This window comes from Lagopus muta, chromosome 5 (genome assembly GCF_023343835.1).
Source record: "Lagopus muta isolate bLagMut1 chromosome 5, bLagMut1 primary, whole genome shotgun sequence".
Lineage (NCBI taxonomy): Eukaryota > Metazoa > Chordata > Aves > Galliformes > Phasianidae > Lagopus > Lagopus muta.
Genome location: NC_064437.1, coordinates 51,426,870 through 51,443,380, shown reverse-complemented (window position 1 = coordinate 51,443,380; position 16,511 = coordinate 51,426,870). Strand labels below are relative to the sequence as shown.

The window sequence follows — 16,511 nt, the reverse complement described above, 5'->3', positions numbered from 1 at the left end:
ACATTCATATCCAATCAAAAATTAAGATGATTAGCCTAAGTAGAAACATCAAGAAATTCAAAGATACTCATCTGCTCTTTGTTTCATGATAAAATTCTCAAACTATTTTCAAAGGGTAAAAAGTTTTAGTCTTTAGGACATTATGCTGGTTTTTACTTGATTTTCTTGTTGAATGAGAGTTAATCTAGCAGTGCACTTTAGATTTCCTTGCCAAGTCTCTAATACGCTCTTAACAAAGTAACTCTTCTCTATACTTATTTCCATTCCTGAGAGCAGTGACACTTACCCACGGTTTTCAAAGCACTTCGAGATCTGCAGATGATTTGTTAAGTGACTATCACTTCCACCTACATTTTAAACCACAGCTTAAATTGTTTTCAGCTATTCTCTCTTCTCCCTTAGGACCCAACTCTGACAAAGATGGGATGCATCATACAGTTACTAAGCACAGGGGAATAATTACACTGTACAGACACCAGAAAGCTGCTTTTGCCATCACAAGTCGAAGAGGTCCTGCTCCTAAAGCTCCCAAAGCCCCAATTGCAGACCTCCCCACTGGCAGCTGTGGAAGCATTCCTACAGAACTTGATGAGGTAAAGTTGAAAAATTTGCTTTTATAATTTGTATGCTCAGTCCTCCTCTTTATTAGTTTGAATACACTGAAATCAATAGTGCTACAAAAAGGTTGCCCAGGATCCTTACCCCAAGAGAATTAAGTCAAAATATGATTCTGTGAGACAAGCAGCCTATGTTAATTAATGATGGCGATAACATCTTAAATCTTCTGCGTGTTGTTAAGCAAATTAATTCTTCTGAAAAACCTTACATTTGGCACAGGATATCAGTATCTCAATATAAATCCGTGCAAATGGATTTTCCTAAACTGAGCTGTGACTGTGTCCTGTTACTTACATTGAGTTTTGATACACAACGGAAACTTGAAGCGTGAAAAACTATTTAAAATTCATCTGTGTTTAGGATGTACACCTGACTTCCACGCTTGATGTGCTAAACCTTTTTTGTTATCCTTTTATTCTTAAAAAGCTACCAAAGTATTTAATGTGATGCTTGTCAGAACTGTGCTCACTGAACAGCACTGTGGATTTTATTTTTAATTGTTAGTGTTTATAACAGTTTCACTCTCTGAAGAGGGTGGGAGCAGGAGAAGGGCTTAATAACAAATACGGTACTGCTTTTGGAAAGTTGTGCTGACACGTTGCTGTTACTGGTGTCCTCTATATTGGCAATACCTTTAGCTCTAAAATTGGAACCAATTGGAAAACTTAGTGCTAAAACACCCTATCAGTAAAAGCCACGTTCCCAAATTTATAGAAAATAAGCTGCTATGTAAGATTTGCCTTTTTTTAACCTGAAAAAATAATAAATAATTTGTAAAGAAAAAAACAAACACGCAGATGTGTGGGAAGTAGCCACCATCAAAATCAGATACCTAGGTAATGATGGGAGCCTCCTTAAAAATAATCATCATTCAGAGAAATAAAGTGTAGTTGTGAGTGATGGTTTTGCTTTGTGAGTTTTTTTTGTTGTTGTTGTCTAACATAAATAACAAAGTAATCTTACAGTTTAGTGCCTGCACAGCAAGTTTTCATACAACTTCTGAATGTGAAAATAACCTTTCTATAAGTTGACCTTATATTAGTAATCTGACAGCACTTCTATAGAATATTATGTATGTCTGTTCACAAAACACAGAAACTTTGTTTTCATCCTCGTTTACATTTGTTTAGTAAATTAAGCTTAATCCTGTTCTCACTACTTCATTAAAAATTCTTCAATTCCAGGCTCAGAAACCATATGTTGTTCAGAGAAGAGGAGCTGAGTTTGCCTTATCTACAATAGCTAAACATTTTGGTGCTGAAATGGCAAAGGGATTGCCTCATCTCTGGGATGCTATGGTTGGTTCATTAAGGAACAACATTCACATAAATAATTTTGGTAATTATACTTAAAATTAGAGTTGGGGGACCAGAAGGATGGGAACAGCATGTTAATCATGTTATTGAACTCCTTTTCTGTTTTTAACAGATCGAAAGTCTTTGCTGGAAAAAGGAGATGCTCCTGCCCAGGAGTTAGTAAACTCTTTACAGGTTTTTGAAATAACAGCAGCCTCAATGGATATTCAGCTTCATCCTCTGGTAATGAAGTTCAAAAACAGCTTTTTGTATGAAGCACTTCAGTCTGTTCATTGACACCGTTTTAGATCTTTGTTTTGTACAGCTTCTTTTTGGGTTTTTCTAAAATGGGACAGGTTTACTAAATGGGACCAGCCTGGGACAAATTTGCAGGCTGGAAGGACTTGTTAATCTGCATTTGTAATCTATAATGATTCTTTATAAAAAGTTCTGAGTGCTTAGTACTGTATTTTTTCCAGGGTTAAACATGTCTTTTATTTAAGTTTTATTTTAACTTGCACTTTTACTAAAGTAATAAATATTTTGTTATTCTGAATGTTCATTGCAGTTGGGAATAATAATTGTTGAAAGCGGAATTGTATTTTTCTTCTGAAAAAATTTTTCAGTTCTGCACAGTGAGGTCATGTGAAGAAACCAATTTAAGCACTCCACTTTTTGGATGCAACAATGGTTTAAACATTTTTTACTTTAATTCAATATTTTTCTAATAGGTCATAGTAACCTCCTTTTTTTTTTTTTTTTTTTTTTCTCCCCTATCCTCTATTCAGTTAATTGAGCATTTGCCTCATCTTTGTATGTGCCTTCAACATCCTAGCACTGCAGTGAGACACATGGCTGCTCGCTGTGTAGGTGTTATGAGCAAAATAGCTACCATGGAAACAATGAATATATTTCTAGAGCAAGTTCTACCATGGCTGGGAGCAATAGATGACAACACCAAACAAGAAGGCGCAATTGAAGCGCTTGCATGTATCCTTGATTGAGTACTCAAAAATGCAGAAGCCTCTCTTCAGCTGCAAAATTTGGAGGAACAAAAACCATTGCCTAAAAATAATGAGAAGGGGACTGAGGTAGAATGTTAAGTTATTGTCTCCTGTAGATAACAAATATAAGAACTTTATTTCCATTATTTATTCTTTGTTATTTTTAGTTTCTATTACTATTAGTCTTCATTATTTATCAAGTGAAGTTTTGGTGGAAGCAGTTCAATATTCTAAAGAATGCTGAATGTGGAAACCCACATTACTGTCTGGGAACAAGCTTAAAAAAATGAACTAAACTGAAAAATAATAAGGAAGTTAATGTTTAATGTTACCAAAATGCACGAAGTAGTGGAATTCACTGGGTTGGCCCTAAGTGTAGCTGGGTAGATCAGACAACTTTTTTTCATTCCTTTGTTAGTAGAAATCTTGTTCATTTGAATAATGTATTAATAACTTGTATGTGAAACTGCCCGGTGGATAATGTCAGACATGCTGAACGTTAAACACTATTTCCTTAATAGATGATTCAGGTGTAATGGAACAGCTCGACGTAGGTATTGTTCCATACATTGTTCTTCTGGTAGTTCCAGTTCTGGGTAGAATGAGCGATCAGACGGACAGTGTACGTTTCATGGCTACTCAGTGCTTCGCAACACTAATTAGACTAATGCCTCTTGAGGTAAGTTGAAGTTCTAAGTATAATGAGAATATGAACCGTTTTGTCTTCGCATCAGCTACAAAGCCCAAGCCTCTGGATCATTAAATGCTGAATAAATAACTGTCTTTTAGAAATTCAGTCCAGATCAGGCAACTGATGATTTATTCTTTATAATGTAAAATGAGAAAAGTGAAACCCTTTGCTAGCATTTCATAAATCAGTGTTAAAATAAAAATTGTCTTTATAGGAAGTTTAGTTCAACTGTGTACACAAAGTTAAAGTGCATATGTTAATTTGGTGTGTAAAGCAGCTTAGAAGTTGTATGTTTGTTCTCCTGGGTATGGTGACTGCCAGGGTGATGTGGGAGAGAATTAAAAAAATAAAAATAAAAAAATAAGTAGAATCATGGGTTGAGGTAAAAACTATTTACTAGAGAAAAAGGGATAATAGTTATGACTATAGATGTGTGTGTATATGTTATATACATATGCTGTACACATGTATATATGCATTTGTGTATATATATATGTGAATGTACTATACACGTTCGTGTATAATATATATGAAGGTGTATATGTATATGAAGGTGTACATAAATGAATGTATGAAATATGTAATGCACAAGCAATTTCTCATCACCTCCTGACCAATGCCCAGCTAGCCCCACGAACAAGGGAAGACACAGATGGACTCTCACCCTCTTCAAAACTCTCTACACTATATCAGATGGTATGGAATATCCCTTTGGCCAGTTTAAGTCAGCTGTCCTAATTCTGTTCTCTACCAGTTCCCTGGGATGGTCTTGGCTCTGTACAACACTGCTTAGCAGCAACTGTAAACGTCAGTGTGTTATCAACATTGTTTTTCTTGTAGAACCAAAAATATAGCATCATACCAGACATGCTGAACTACATAATTCCATCCCCTCCTAAACAAAGATGCTCTTCTAAACTCAGAAAACAAATTCCACAGCTTCTGGCAAGATCATGAATATTATCCAGTGGTGATTAAGCAGTACAGATTTGTTTCTGTTTATCACTCTTCCTGAAGCTTGAAACCTCCAACATGTTTTAATATTGCACTTCAAGGCTTCCAAGTAACTGATTTTTACCACCAGATGGTAACAGAAGACAGTTGAGAATTCATATGCCCTTTTTAAAATGTAAAAATATTACTAGCTTAATAGGTTTAGGATGTGTTATTGTCTTGATTTTTAATTTAGTGTAATAGAACCTTTAAAATCTGATAATAAGCAACTGCCTTGGAAGGAGCACTTTCTGTATGCTTACACTGAAATGTTCAAATCGAAAATGAGCACAGCAGAACTGAATTTCTAGGGAAACAATCTGACTGGTGTGCTGCTGTTCATTCCAGCACACAGTTCTCTTCATATCCTTGTACTTTGTAATACATGTAGGTTACATTTTTTAAGGCTGTGTTAATTTAGTAAGCAACTCTTCAAAATGTAGAACACTTGTTTTATTACTTAAATAAAGAACTTCCTTAATATGAATTGATTGATAGATAAGGAGATTCGATATCAGATGTTGTGTGTTAAGTATACAAGCTTAGTCATGTGAAGTAGATTAATAATGAGAGAAAATACTGGTATGTTTTGAGGGGCAGTCTTCTGAATGCTAATAATTTTAAATGTGAGGCCAAAGAAGGAATTTAAATTAATAACTGTAAGGGGTTGAAGTCAGAAATAGAGCAGTGAGTAAAATATGGAAGCACATTTTTTTTATGGGGAGATATTTGACTTGAGGAATCTTAATTTAACCTCAGAAAAAAAGTTCAGTAATTGTAGAGTTTTGTAAACAAAGTTGATGTGCTTGCTTTAATTTTCTTTATCCTTTCTTTTTATTTACATATGTTGGCTTCCTTTTAGCAGATGCTTGTTCTTGTTTGTCACTTAGCTTTTAATACTTAATTTCTTTTGCTGAGCTGTAAAATTCCCTGGATTTATTTTATATAAAGTTGAGAAGATTGCAGATGTTTGCCATCTGTTTATTTAAAATATCCAAGCTAGTATGAGGTTTTATTTCATCAGTGTGAGAGTTAAGTACCATGGCCCTAACACTGCTGTTTTAAAAATGCTATTTTAGGCTGGTATACCAGATCCACCAAACATGTCTGAAGAATTAATTCAAATGAAAGCTAAAGAACGCCACTTTCTGGAGCAATTGTTAGATGGAAAAAAACTGGAAAACTATAAAATTCCAGTACCAATCAAAGCAGAGCTGAGAAAATACCAGCAGGTGAGAGCTTGTACTTCTTTAACAAGAACGGTAATTTCCAGTCTGGTAGGGTTTTATGGAAAGGTTGTTTGGGCGTTAGGTATTTTGCTTTGTGTTTTTTTCTTTGTTTTTTTGTTGGCTTTGTTAAATCATAATTATTTTCTTATTAGCTGAGCAATGTGCATTTTAGACTCTTAGATGAGGAAGACCAAATTAAGTAATACATTCAATTTATACTAATTCCTTTTTTTTTTTTTTTTTTTTTTTTTCCTCATGTAATTTTTCCCAATGGTCAATGAGGTCTGCCTTGCTAAGGCTGTCTGCAGCAGCTTGCTATTGCAAGGCCAGGCCTCATTATAACATTTGGCTACTTTATGTTTTTACGTCTATTTCCCCTCTGATTTGAGTGAATGGGCTCTAGCAGATGCATTTATGGGGATCTCTTTTTAGACTTATGGAGACTATGCACCTGTTAGATGCACCAGCCAGTTGCACTTGGGAGTTTTGCAGTGATGAATAATGGAATACAGTTGTTTCAAGTGAAGCTTAGCTAGCCAAAAGTTTTTTGTTTTGATTTTGTTTTTTTTTTTTTTTTTACTTCTGAGGCATTTCTTCATTTTCTGATTTCAGGATGGAGTGAACTGGCTGGCATTTCTCAATAAATACAAACTTCATGGAATTCTTTGTGATGATATGGGCTTAGGGAAAACTTTACAGTCCATTTGTATTCTTGCAGGTGATCATTGCCTGAGGTGAGCTTAAATAAATGTTCTATCATAAGGACTTGAACAAGTTTTATCTATGGTTATGATTTGTTGTCCTGGGCAACCTGGCGTAGGTGGTCTGGCTTGAGCTGGGGGTTGGACCAGATGACCTCTAGAGGTTCCTTCCAACCTCAACTATTCTGTGATTCTGTTTTTTAAAATACAACAACAAAAAAACAAAAAAATCACAGAATAAAACCTCCACCACCTCCAGGAGTGGAAAAACAACAACAAAACTTTGTTTTGATATTCTTAAAGGGCTCAAGAATATGCAAGAACAAAACTGGTAGACAGTGTCCCCCTTCCCTCGTTGGTGGTATGCCCTCCTACACTCACAGGACACTGGGTGGATGAAGTGGGAAAATTTTGCTCCAAAGAATATCTTAATCCTTTGCACTATACAGGACCTCCTACTGAGAGAGCAAGGTAATACATTTTGCACTTTGTGTTTATGATTTAGGCACATTAAAATATCATACCGAATTCTGCAGTTCACAGTTTGTGATCATGGTAAAACATATGGTGGTACTTTTAAGGCTGCAATAATATAAAGGGGCACTTCAGTTACGATGTCTTTTTTTTTTTTTTTTTCCTGAAGATTACAATATCAGGTGAAAAGGCACAATCTCATAGTGGCTTCGTATGATGTTGTGAGAAATGACATTGATTTCTTCAGGTAAGAATTGCTTTGTTTTCTGAGGTTTTAATAACTTAAAATTTTAAATACTACTTAAGTCTATTTTCTTATTTTCTAGAAATATTAAGTTTAATTACTGTATTCTTGATGAAGGCCATGTAATAAAAAATGGAAAAACAAAACTGTCAAAAGCAGTAAAACAGCTGACTGCCAATTACAGGATAATTCTTTCTGGGACACCAATTCAGGTAACTGCTGTTCTTTTTTCTAAGGAGCTTGGTGAGTAGGAAGAATGAGCATTTTGCATTCTGTTTTATTTATGGCTGATCAGAGTTCTCTTGTTCCAAGTACATGCTGTAAAATAAGCTTTTTGTTAGTAAGTGCTTAAAAGTAAATCTTCTTTCCCATTATGCCTACATATAGAGCCATGATAATGTGGGTCTCAAAGACTCTCTACCACTTATTGAGGTAGTGGGCAGGAAAAGAGTATTTCCTAATGTTTCAAGTGAAGTTAACAGGAACCTTGACTTAAAGAACTCTACAGTTTGAGCTCTGTCCTAATGATTTATGTCTGGAGTATCCATCCCATCCAAGACTAAGACCAGTGGAATCTCCTGGATTTTGTTGTCCATAACTGAGGGTGTGGCTTAAAACATCAGATACTGTAGAAAATCCACTTAGCTGTTGAAGAGTATGTAACTTAAACTGATGGAAGAGCCCCTGGGTTTCAGGAGTTCAAAATTGTGTTTGGAACCTTTGGAATATTCTCCTGGAAGCATTAAGTATGTATGGAAATGTTCCTGATAACTTGGAATAATTAATTTCTGAAAGGAATTTAACAAATGTTTCTTTTATGTTCAGAACAACGTCTTAGAGTTGTGGTCATTGTTTGACTTCCTTATGCCAGGATTTTTGGGTACTGAACGCCAATTTGCAGCTCGTTATGGCAAACCAATACTGGCAAGTAGAGATGCCCGAAGCTCCAGTCGTGAACAAGAAGCTGGTGAGAATCAAAATCTTCAGGGTTTGGGGTTTTTTTCTCCCTTTCAAAAAGTAGTCAATTCCAAGTTAAGAGTGTTGGTTTTTTCGGGGTGGGTTTTTTTGTTTTTCTCTGTGTGTTCTGAATGTTTTGAATTATTTGTATTTAACAACTGTTTATATGGGCTAATAGCGACAGGACAAGGGGGAATGGTTTTAAACAAATAGAATCATAGAATTGCTCAGGTTGGAGGCATCCATAGCCAGGCTGGATGACTCTGGGCAGCCTGGTGGTTGGCAACCATGCCCATAGCAGGGGGGTTGAAACTAGATGATCGTTATGGTCCTTTTCAGGCCATTCTATGATTCTATTTTCTACAAAATTTAATTTGTTTCCATTCCTTTCCCTTCACTAGGGGTTCTTGCAATGGAAGCACTGCACCGCCAAGTTCTGCCATTCTTGCTAAGGAGAATGAAAGAGGATGTACTGCAAGATCTTCCACCCAAAATTATTCAAGATTATTACTGTGTTCTCAGTCCTTTACAGGTATGTTTAAAAAGTCAGCTGGAAGCTTAGGGTTTTTTTTTTTTTTTTTTTTTTTTTTTTTAACAGCATAAAGATAAGAACAAGCAGTTCTGTATTCCAACGTCAATTTTGTATTGGCTCTTGACATTCTCTGAGGCCACAAGACTGAAAAAAAATCCTAGTAATATTAATATCTACATGCAGTCCATGTAGACTGCACTTTACATTAACTTCTGGCTTAGTTCTACAAGAAAAATTTGTTGGCATCTGTAGATTTTTCTTAGAAAATACTTCACAAGCTGAAAGAAATTCACTTGCAAGTGATTATATTATTAATCTTATGCTACATATAAAATAGCTTTCCTTGCTTTCCATTAGTTTAGAACCTGAACTTGAAATTTGGAAAAATGTTATTTCCTTTTTCCTGAGGAAAATGCATACTCATTCTTTTGTCTGGAACATGGTCTACAGGTTCAGCTTTATGAAGACTTTGCCAAGTCTCGTGCCAAATGTGACATTGATGAAACAGTTTCTTCAATTTCACTACGTGAAGAAACTGAAAAACCAAAGCTTAAAGCTACAGGTCATGTATTTCAGGTACAATTTCTTCTCCAATTTTCACTAACTTGTTCACTTATTTATGATAATTATATTTGTGTTTAATTATAACTGAAAAATTATTATGGTTAACTTAGACTGTAAGCCTACAGTTATGTAAGTAAAATATTGAGAATTTTTTATTAATTTGCCTGGAAGGCGATGTATAGCTATTATGCTTAAATTATGTTACAGTATATTAACAGTGATGTAAATATGACTTCAATTTTTTTTTACTAATATTTACTAGCATTCAGGTTTTGTGGATCTTACATAATGCTATCAACCAAAAATGATTATCAAGAGTACAAAACAGTAAGATTAAATTTAGTAGCCTCTTGTTTTATCATTTACACTGCAAAATTAAGATTGCAAAGCATGAACCAAACAGTTACCTTAAGGTTAGAAGGGAAGGTTCACTGCCTTACAGAACTGCAAATTAAGCTTTAGTTATGTAGGTGCAATAATTCTCAAAGGGTTCTGCTGGGCTCCTATGCCTCTGACCTTTTCTCTGCTCTCATGGATGTTACATCTCTGTAACAAAAACCAAGATCATTATGGCCCTAACAGTAACGGATTCAATGTAAAATATAGGTTTTCTTAATTAAAAAGGGTAAATTTAATTAAATGGAAATATACCAGTCTAATTTGTGGAATATGGCTAAGTGGCTTCTATACAGCTGTAACTACATTGTTACTAACAGTTTCTTTGAACTAAATTGAATTAAAGGCATTGCAATATTTACGGAAGCTATGCAACCATCCAGCACTAGTGCTAACAACCCAGCATCCAGAATATAAAAGAATTACAGAGCAACTTGCAGCTCATAATTCATCCCTTCGAGATATCCAACATGCACCTAAGCTTTCTGCATTAAAACAAGTAAGTAGACTTGTGTGTTGTGCCTTAATGTGTCTCTGTGCTATGCTTTAGGATTTTAAGATCCCATCAATCTGAAAACTGGTCTTAAAATGTGAGTTAAGTAACAGATCAAATAGAGTCTAGGGGTTTCCTTCTAAAGTTTATGCCCTATTTTGCTGTTTAGCCAAGAAAACTCAAAATTGGAAGTGGAACAGAAAATGAGTTTTACATTAAATTTTGCTGCCTTGCAAGAAACTGTAGTTATGTTCTGTTTCTTACTCTTGGCCTTCTCGTTGCAGATTTACTCCAATTTACTATACTGGAGACTATTAGTTTGATAAAATTAGGTTGTGTTAAAGATTTCAAATTCTACTGTAAATAAAGAAAAACGAAGAAAATGAATATTCTGATGAATCTTGAAAACTTGTAGTTTGTCTGTAGAATCAGACTTCTCTCTGTCATCTGAATGGCTGTCGCAGACTTCCTTTGTAGTTTATTGGGTTTCTCTTCCTTCTACTTTTGGTAGTCCATCCATATCAGAATTTACATGAGATATACTGTCACTTTGGTATGCTTTAATTTAATGCCCTTTTGCTTAAAGCTGCTGCTAGATTGTGGTTTGGGAAATGGTGGATCTTCAGAGAGTGGTACAGAAGCTGTTGTGGCCCAACACAGGATACTTATCTTCTGTCAACTTAAGAGCATGCTGGACATAGTAGAGCATGACCTTCTCAGACCTCAGTTACCTTCAGTCACCTACTTACGATTAGATGGTAGCATACCTGCTGGCCAGAGGCATTCCATTGTTTCACGGTAAGCATAGTCATTCATGACTGATATACAGACAACTGCAGTGAGTTATTTATGGTCTGTAACTGACACCTCATTGTACTGCCAGGCCATCACTGTCTAACTTATATTTAAAAGAAATTAAAAATAAAAATGCCACACTTCTGCCTGTGAAAGCGTATGTTCATAGCAAGAGTCTGCATCAGAACTTAAGCCTTTAAAGTAATTGGATGACTTTTTAATAACAATGTTGAGGAAGAAAATTGCTAATATCTGCTTTTTCTCTATATCCTGAGTAAAGACATCACATACTTCTGTTTTGTCTGCAATTTGGTTACCCTTATAACATCTGGCACATGAAAACAAGTGCATAAATTAGCAAATGACCTTGGTGTTCTATGCTATCCTTTCTGTATATCACCTGGAGATTATTACAGTTCTGTGAAGAACCCTAAGAGACTTGGGATATGGGAATGTAAGAGCTATGTTTTACTTCATACTTAATATGACTCTTTCCTGTATTAATGGAAGTAAAACCAAACCCCAACGTTACTGGCATGTGTTAATATAGGAAAAAGGTCTATCTTAATTTTAATATCAGGGATAGAAGTTGGAAGACAATTTTAAGGAACTGTATAATGCTTATGCCCGCATTTACTTGCATGACTTGCAAGTCAACTTATTTAGCCTAGGTCCAACAGTACAAATACTTTTATTGCTAGTGGATAGAAATCTTAGATACTTCAAGCTTTATTAGCAATTAGTAATAAATTACTCCTTTTTTTAATACTACTTATTCAGTATTAGATCTACAGAGGAACCTCAGGCAGCTAAGGTTCATATTTCCATCCTTAAAAGAATTTTACCATGCTTAACTTTTTTTTTTCAGGTTTAATAATGACCCATCTATAGATGTTCTGTTGCTCACTACTCATGTTGGTGGATTGGGACTTAACTTAACAGGGGCAGATACAGTAGTGTTTGTGGAACATGACTGGAACCCAATGAGAGACCTGCAAGCCATGGACCGGGCACACCGTATTGGACAGGTGAAAAACTCTTTATTTTCCCATATTTTTTCTTTCTGAGCTCTTCGAATTTGGATAAGATTAAGATTATAGCACATACCTAAGTGATTTCTAGGGATTTCCACCTAGTTTTCAGTCACTGCTTTCTTACATACGTCAGATATTGAAGGGTCTATTTTTCCCCAACTCTGTATGATTCCCTTTTCCATACTGAGTCACTGAGAAGCATCCAGAGAAAGAATCACCTTTTAGTGGAGGAACAAATGCAACAAAAACAAGGTACTGAAGGGAAGCCACATAGAATTGTCCTTTTCTGATGCCTGACAGGGAACAAGTGACTAATTGTTACAGTCTTTACAGTTATGACAAACAGCAAAATTCCTAACTTCCTCAGCACAGATATTGCAGATGCCTCTACTGTGTGCTAGCATAGCCCTGTACTCATTCTTTTCTCTTAACAGCAGTCAAACTTATAAAGTTACCTAAGAGTAAACCAAACTATTTCCCGCTTTCTTGAATACTGAAGCTGTTATTTTTTTCTTTTAGCTAACTGTTGTTTTTACTCTTGCAGAAACGTGTTGTTAATGTCTATCGCCTGATAACCAGGGGAACTCTAGAGGAGAAGATTATGGGTCTTCAGAAGTTCAAAATGAACATTGCTAACACAGTGATCAGCCAAGAAAATGCAAGCCTACAGAGCATGGGAACAGAACAGCTTCTTGATCTCTTCACTCTTGACAAGGTAAAGGAATGTTTTCTAGAAATAGCTACCAAAACCAGAGGGAAGCTAGGGAAAAAGCTTGGAATTGCAAAACTTCAGATGAACACTTGAAGTGCAATAACGAGTAGCAGGTAACTGAAAGACAGGAGGAAGGCATTTTCCCAAATTAATCATAGAATGGCTTAGGTTGGAAGGGACCTTATAGTTCACTCAGTTCCAACCTCCCTGCCCTGGGCTGGGTTGCCACCCACTAGATCAGGCTGCCCAAGGCCTCATCCATGCAAGCCTTGAATGTTTCCAGAGATGAGGCATCCACAGTTCCTCTGAATTTTCACCTCTCTCTGAATAAAGACTTTCTGTCTGAAATTTAACTTAAACCTTCCCTCCTTTAGCTTAAAGCCATTCCCCCTTATCCAGTCACTATCAGACAGTGTAAAAAAAATTGCTTCTCTCCTGCTTATAAGCTCCCATCAAGTATTGGAAGACCACAGCAGGGTCTCCCTGGAGACTTCTCCAAGTTAAACAAGCCCAGCTCCTGTAGCCTTTCTCGATAGGAAAGGTACTCCAGCACTCTAATCTTTGTGGACCTCCTCTGGAATTGCTCCAACACTTCCAATCATCAGAGTTAAAGAATCTTTTTAGGAATAATTGGTAAAGGAAAACTAAGAATGCATGCTTATGATCAGTAAATATTCCTGAAAACATTCTTCTCATTTTTTTGGAAGGATGGAAAAACTGAAAAACCTGATACCTCTACCTCTTCTGGGAAAGCATCAATGAAATCAGTGCTCGAAAACCTTGGAGAACTATGGGATCAAGAACAGTATGACACTGAATACAGCCTCGAAAACTTTATGCATTCATTAAAGTAACCATCATATTTGTAACACAACTGCTGCTAGTTCACAATTTTTTCTGCTGATATTCAGCAAACTTCAAAGCATATATAGTGAACCTTTAGCTTAATGTGTAAATACTTATTGAAGAATCTTCAAAACGCTGACACTGAGTAGTGTCACCTGTCTCACCGGGGAGTTATTCTGTCTTAAACATTTGCACTGTATAGAATAACTTTAAATGTAAACATTGTGAGGTGGTTTGAATTCTACTTGTTCTGAATGGCTGCAAATTCTTAACTTGGTAGAAGAATAAAACAAAGCAGGTTTTTACAGATGTTATCAAGTGTTATTTCTGTTTGAAATAAGTCCACTATTATTTCTTTCTGTATCTGTAGTAGTTCTGTACAGTTGTTTCAGTGAATACTTTAGGTTGCTCTGTGTACATTTTTCTTTTAAACACAACTTGCTTTTATCATGTATTAAAAGAATTCAACTTAAACTTTCACTTCAGATCATTTCAGAACTTGTATCACCAGAGGCAAAGCCTAGAAGCCTTGAAAGTACAGAGTAATTAAATGGCACTAGGTATGTGCACCCACCTTTGTATATTGAGTATAAATACACTCTTCAGTCTTTTGACACCATCTTGAGAGAACAGCCAACTTGAACTTTTTAATGTAATGAGTTATACTAACTACAGGTAGTGGTCTATTTGAGGCCATTTTTGCATCCTTTTAGCAGGGGTGTACTTTTTTTAATTTATCTATAAGGCTAGAATATAGCCACTTGGAGAGATGCATGTATTCAGTATGTTTCAATCCTATATATTTTTTTGTAACTAAAAAGAAAATAAATATACAAACATTTTCCAGAAGTAGATTTTACACTGTCTAGGATTTTAAAATCCACGCTAAAGTGACTGTTTACTAAATTGATGCATGATTTAAAGCTTCTTAAAGGAATAGGACAGATTTTTTTCTTTAGGAAAACATATACATAGAAATACCTACATCCAGTTTGAGGGACTTGAATAGTTAAAATCATGTAATAAAGATAGTAAAGGACTTAATAGCAGTGAGTGAGAATAATATGGCTGTACGTTTAACAGCTTTTTATAAAAGGGAGGCAGTAGCAAAGGTGCATTTCTAAATGTGCATATGTACCAGTATATGCACTTTTATAAATATTAAATTATAGATAACTTACAGCAGACAGCAGTTGTCTGAAAACAAAAAAAAAAAAAATGTATAAATATAAAACCTAAGGTTTGTAGCTTGCTGTGTGCTTAAGCATCAGAGCTTAAAAACCACCAGAGACCTCAACTATGTAAAATAAGATTGTTTTAAAACTATATAAATCAAGACTGTTCTGCAGCATTGGAGATGAATTAATGTCACATTTCAATAGTTATGAACTGCCATACTGTAACTAAATTAGCATTCCATGAAAATAAAACTGGGAATATGTAACTTGTATGTTGTGTACGTGCATGTTTGTTTTTTCTGTACGGATGACTCTTACTGTGGCTGAATAGGCAAAAAAAAAAAAAGCCAAAACACTAAGGGTTTTGGAAATCATAGCATTATATTCATTTTAACTGAATGCTTCACACACTATTTCTGTTGTGCTCCCAACTCTAATAATTTAAGGAGGAGAGATAGGATAGGGCTTGGTGTTTTATAAGTAGAGAAACTGAATACTAGGTACTTTAAGATAAACTGGTGCAGTAATTTCATGGCAGTGCCCAGAAATAATAAGGTTTTTGGTTCCTTATTAGTCATAATACTACATGTTTTTCAGCAGGACTTTATTAGTTGCAGTAGAAGTAAACTGGTTCCTGCAGTGTTCTTGTTGGGGGAAAAGACAACAAAAGACTGCAAAATAGTTATTTATCCTCCTGAAGTTGCTATACAATCATAATGCTCTTAACAATGTTTCTCTTGGATGCAATATTAAAACAAAAAGTATAGCATTACCTGGTTTGGACTGCAGAGGGTTCACAGTGTATAAACTGGATTCACTTACAACAAAACTAAAGAAATAGGTTTTTGGAATGCCTCTAACTACACTCCACCTGCTGAATGGGTATACAGCTAGGACAGAATAGAAATAAAAGCTTCAAATATGTCAGCTTCTTAGCACTAAACATTTTGCTCTACAGCTTTTCCCCTGTTGCAGTGTAGTATTTGTTGAAGATGATGCTAACATTCCAGGGTGAGTATGCTCATGATTCAGTTTAAATGAAATTACTTCATGCTTAATCCTTTTTGTCCATCATAGCAGATTTCTATTATTTATAGATAAGCCTGCATTTTGCCTTAAAACTACTAGATTTAAGGACATGCTTAAACTTACTAATATCCTTGATTTCACTACCACTCCATGGTTCTACAAGTTACTTAGGCAGGGAGCACATGGAATCACCAGATGGTTTGGGTTGGAAGTGACCTCAAAGACCTTCCAGTTCCAACCTCCACACCATGGGCAGAATCACCTCCCACTACAGCAGGCTGATGAATCCTCATCAAACCTGGCCTTGAATACTTCCAAGGAATGCAACATCCACAGCTTCTCTGAGCAGACAGTTCTGTGAACACCCTCTGAATAAGGACTGTTGATTTTCGTCTTTCCAAGTAAGGATACTAGTCTCATTGGAAGCCTGGTGTTGTTTTTCTTTTTTTTTTTTTTCCCCTTTTTTTTTTTAAATGCTAAAGCTGCAATAATTATGCAAGACAACAACAGACTAATGCTAAGGTTAAGCCATTTCATAAGCTTCTTGAACACAAAGAGATACAAACATGTAAGTTTACATCTCAGTTTAAGTTGTACCCAGTCAGCACTGCCGCTGCACAAACCAATGCACATGAACATCACTTGTAATCCCTTGCTTCACCTATCAGTACCACTGTGCAATTTTAAACAGGTACAGTACTTTAAATACAATTTCAGTAAAATGTA

General features: G+C 35.6%; 1 protein-coding gene across 1 annotated transcript in view; it reads left to right on the top strand.

Moving 5' to 3' along the window:
• BTAF1 (B-TFIID TATA-box binding protein associated factor 1) overlaps nt 1–15,026 on the top strand; it is a 42,734-nt gene extending 27,708 nt beyond the window's left edge. Inside the window, exons 21-38 of the mRNA XM_048945784.1 lie at nt 403–593; nt 1,803–1,956; nt 2,047–2,156; nt 2,702–2,903; nt 3,448–3,596; nt 5,681–5,833; nt 6,443–6,564; nt 6,835–7,002; nt 7,175–7,252; nt 7,332–7,461; nt 8,075–8,216; nt 8,608–8,738; nt 9,189–9,314; nt 10,045–10,197; nt 10,778–10,989; nt 11,855–12,014; nt 12,565–12,735; nt 13,440–15,026. Coding sequence (XP_048801741.1) covers nt 403–593; nt 1,803–1,956; nt 2,047–2,156; nt 2,702–2,903; nt 3,448–3,596; nt 5,681–5,833; nt 6,443–6,564; nt 6,835–7,002; nt 7,175–7,252; nt 7,332–7,461; nt 8,075–8,216; nt 8,608–8,738; nt 9,189–9,314; nt 10,045–10,197; nt 10,778–10,989; nt 11,855–12,014; nt 12,565–12,735; nt 13,440–13,586 — 2,699 coding nt within the window. The 3' untranslated portion in view covers nt 13,587–15,026. The remainder of the gene's footprint in view (nt 1–402; nt 594–1,802; nt 1,957–2,046; nt 2,157–2,701; nt 2,904–3,447; nt 3,597–5,680; nt 5,834–6,442; nt 6,565–6,834; nt 7,003–7,174; nt 7,253–7,331; nt 7,462–8,074; nt 8,217–8,607; nt 8,739–9,188; nt 9,315–10,044; nt 10,198–10,777; nt 10,990–11,854; nt 12,015–12,564; nt 12,736–13,439) is intronic.
• Nucleotides 15,027–16,511: the final 1,485 nt, after the last annotated feature.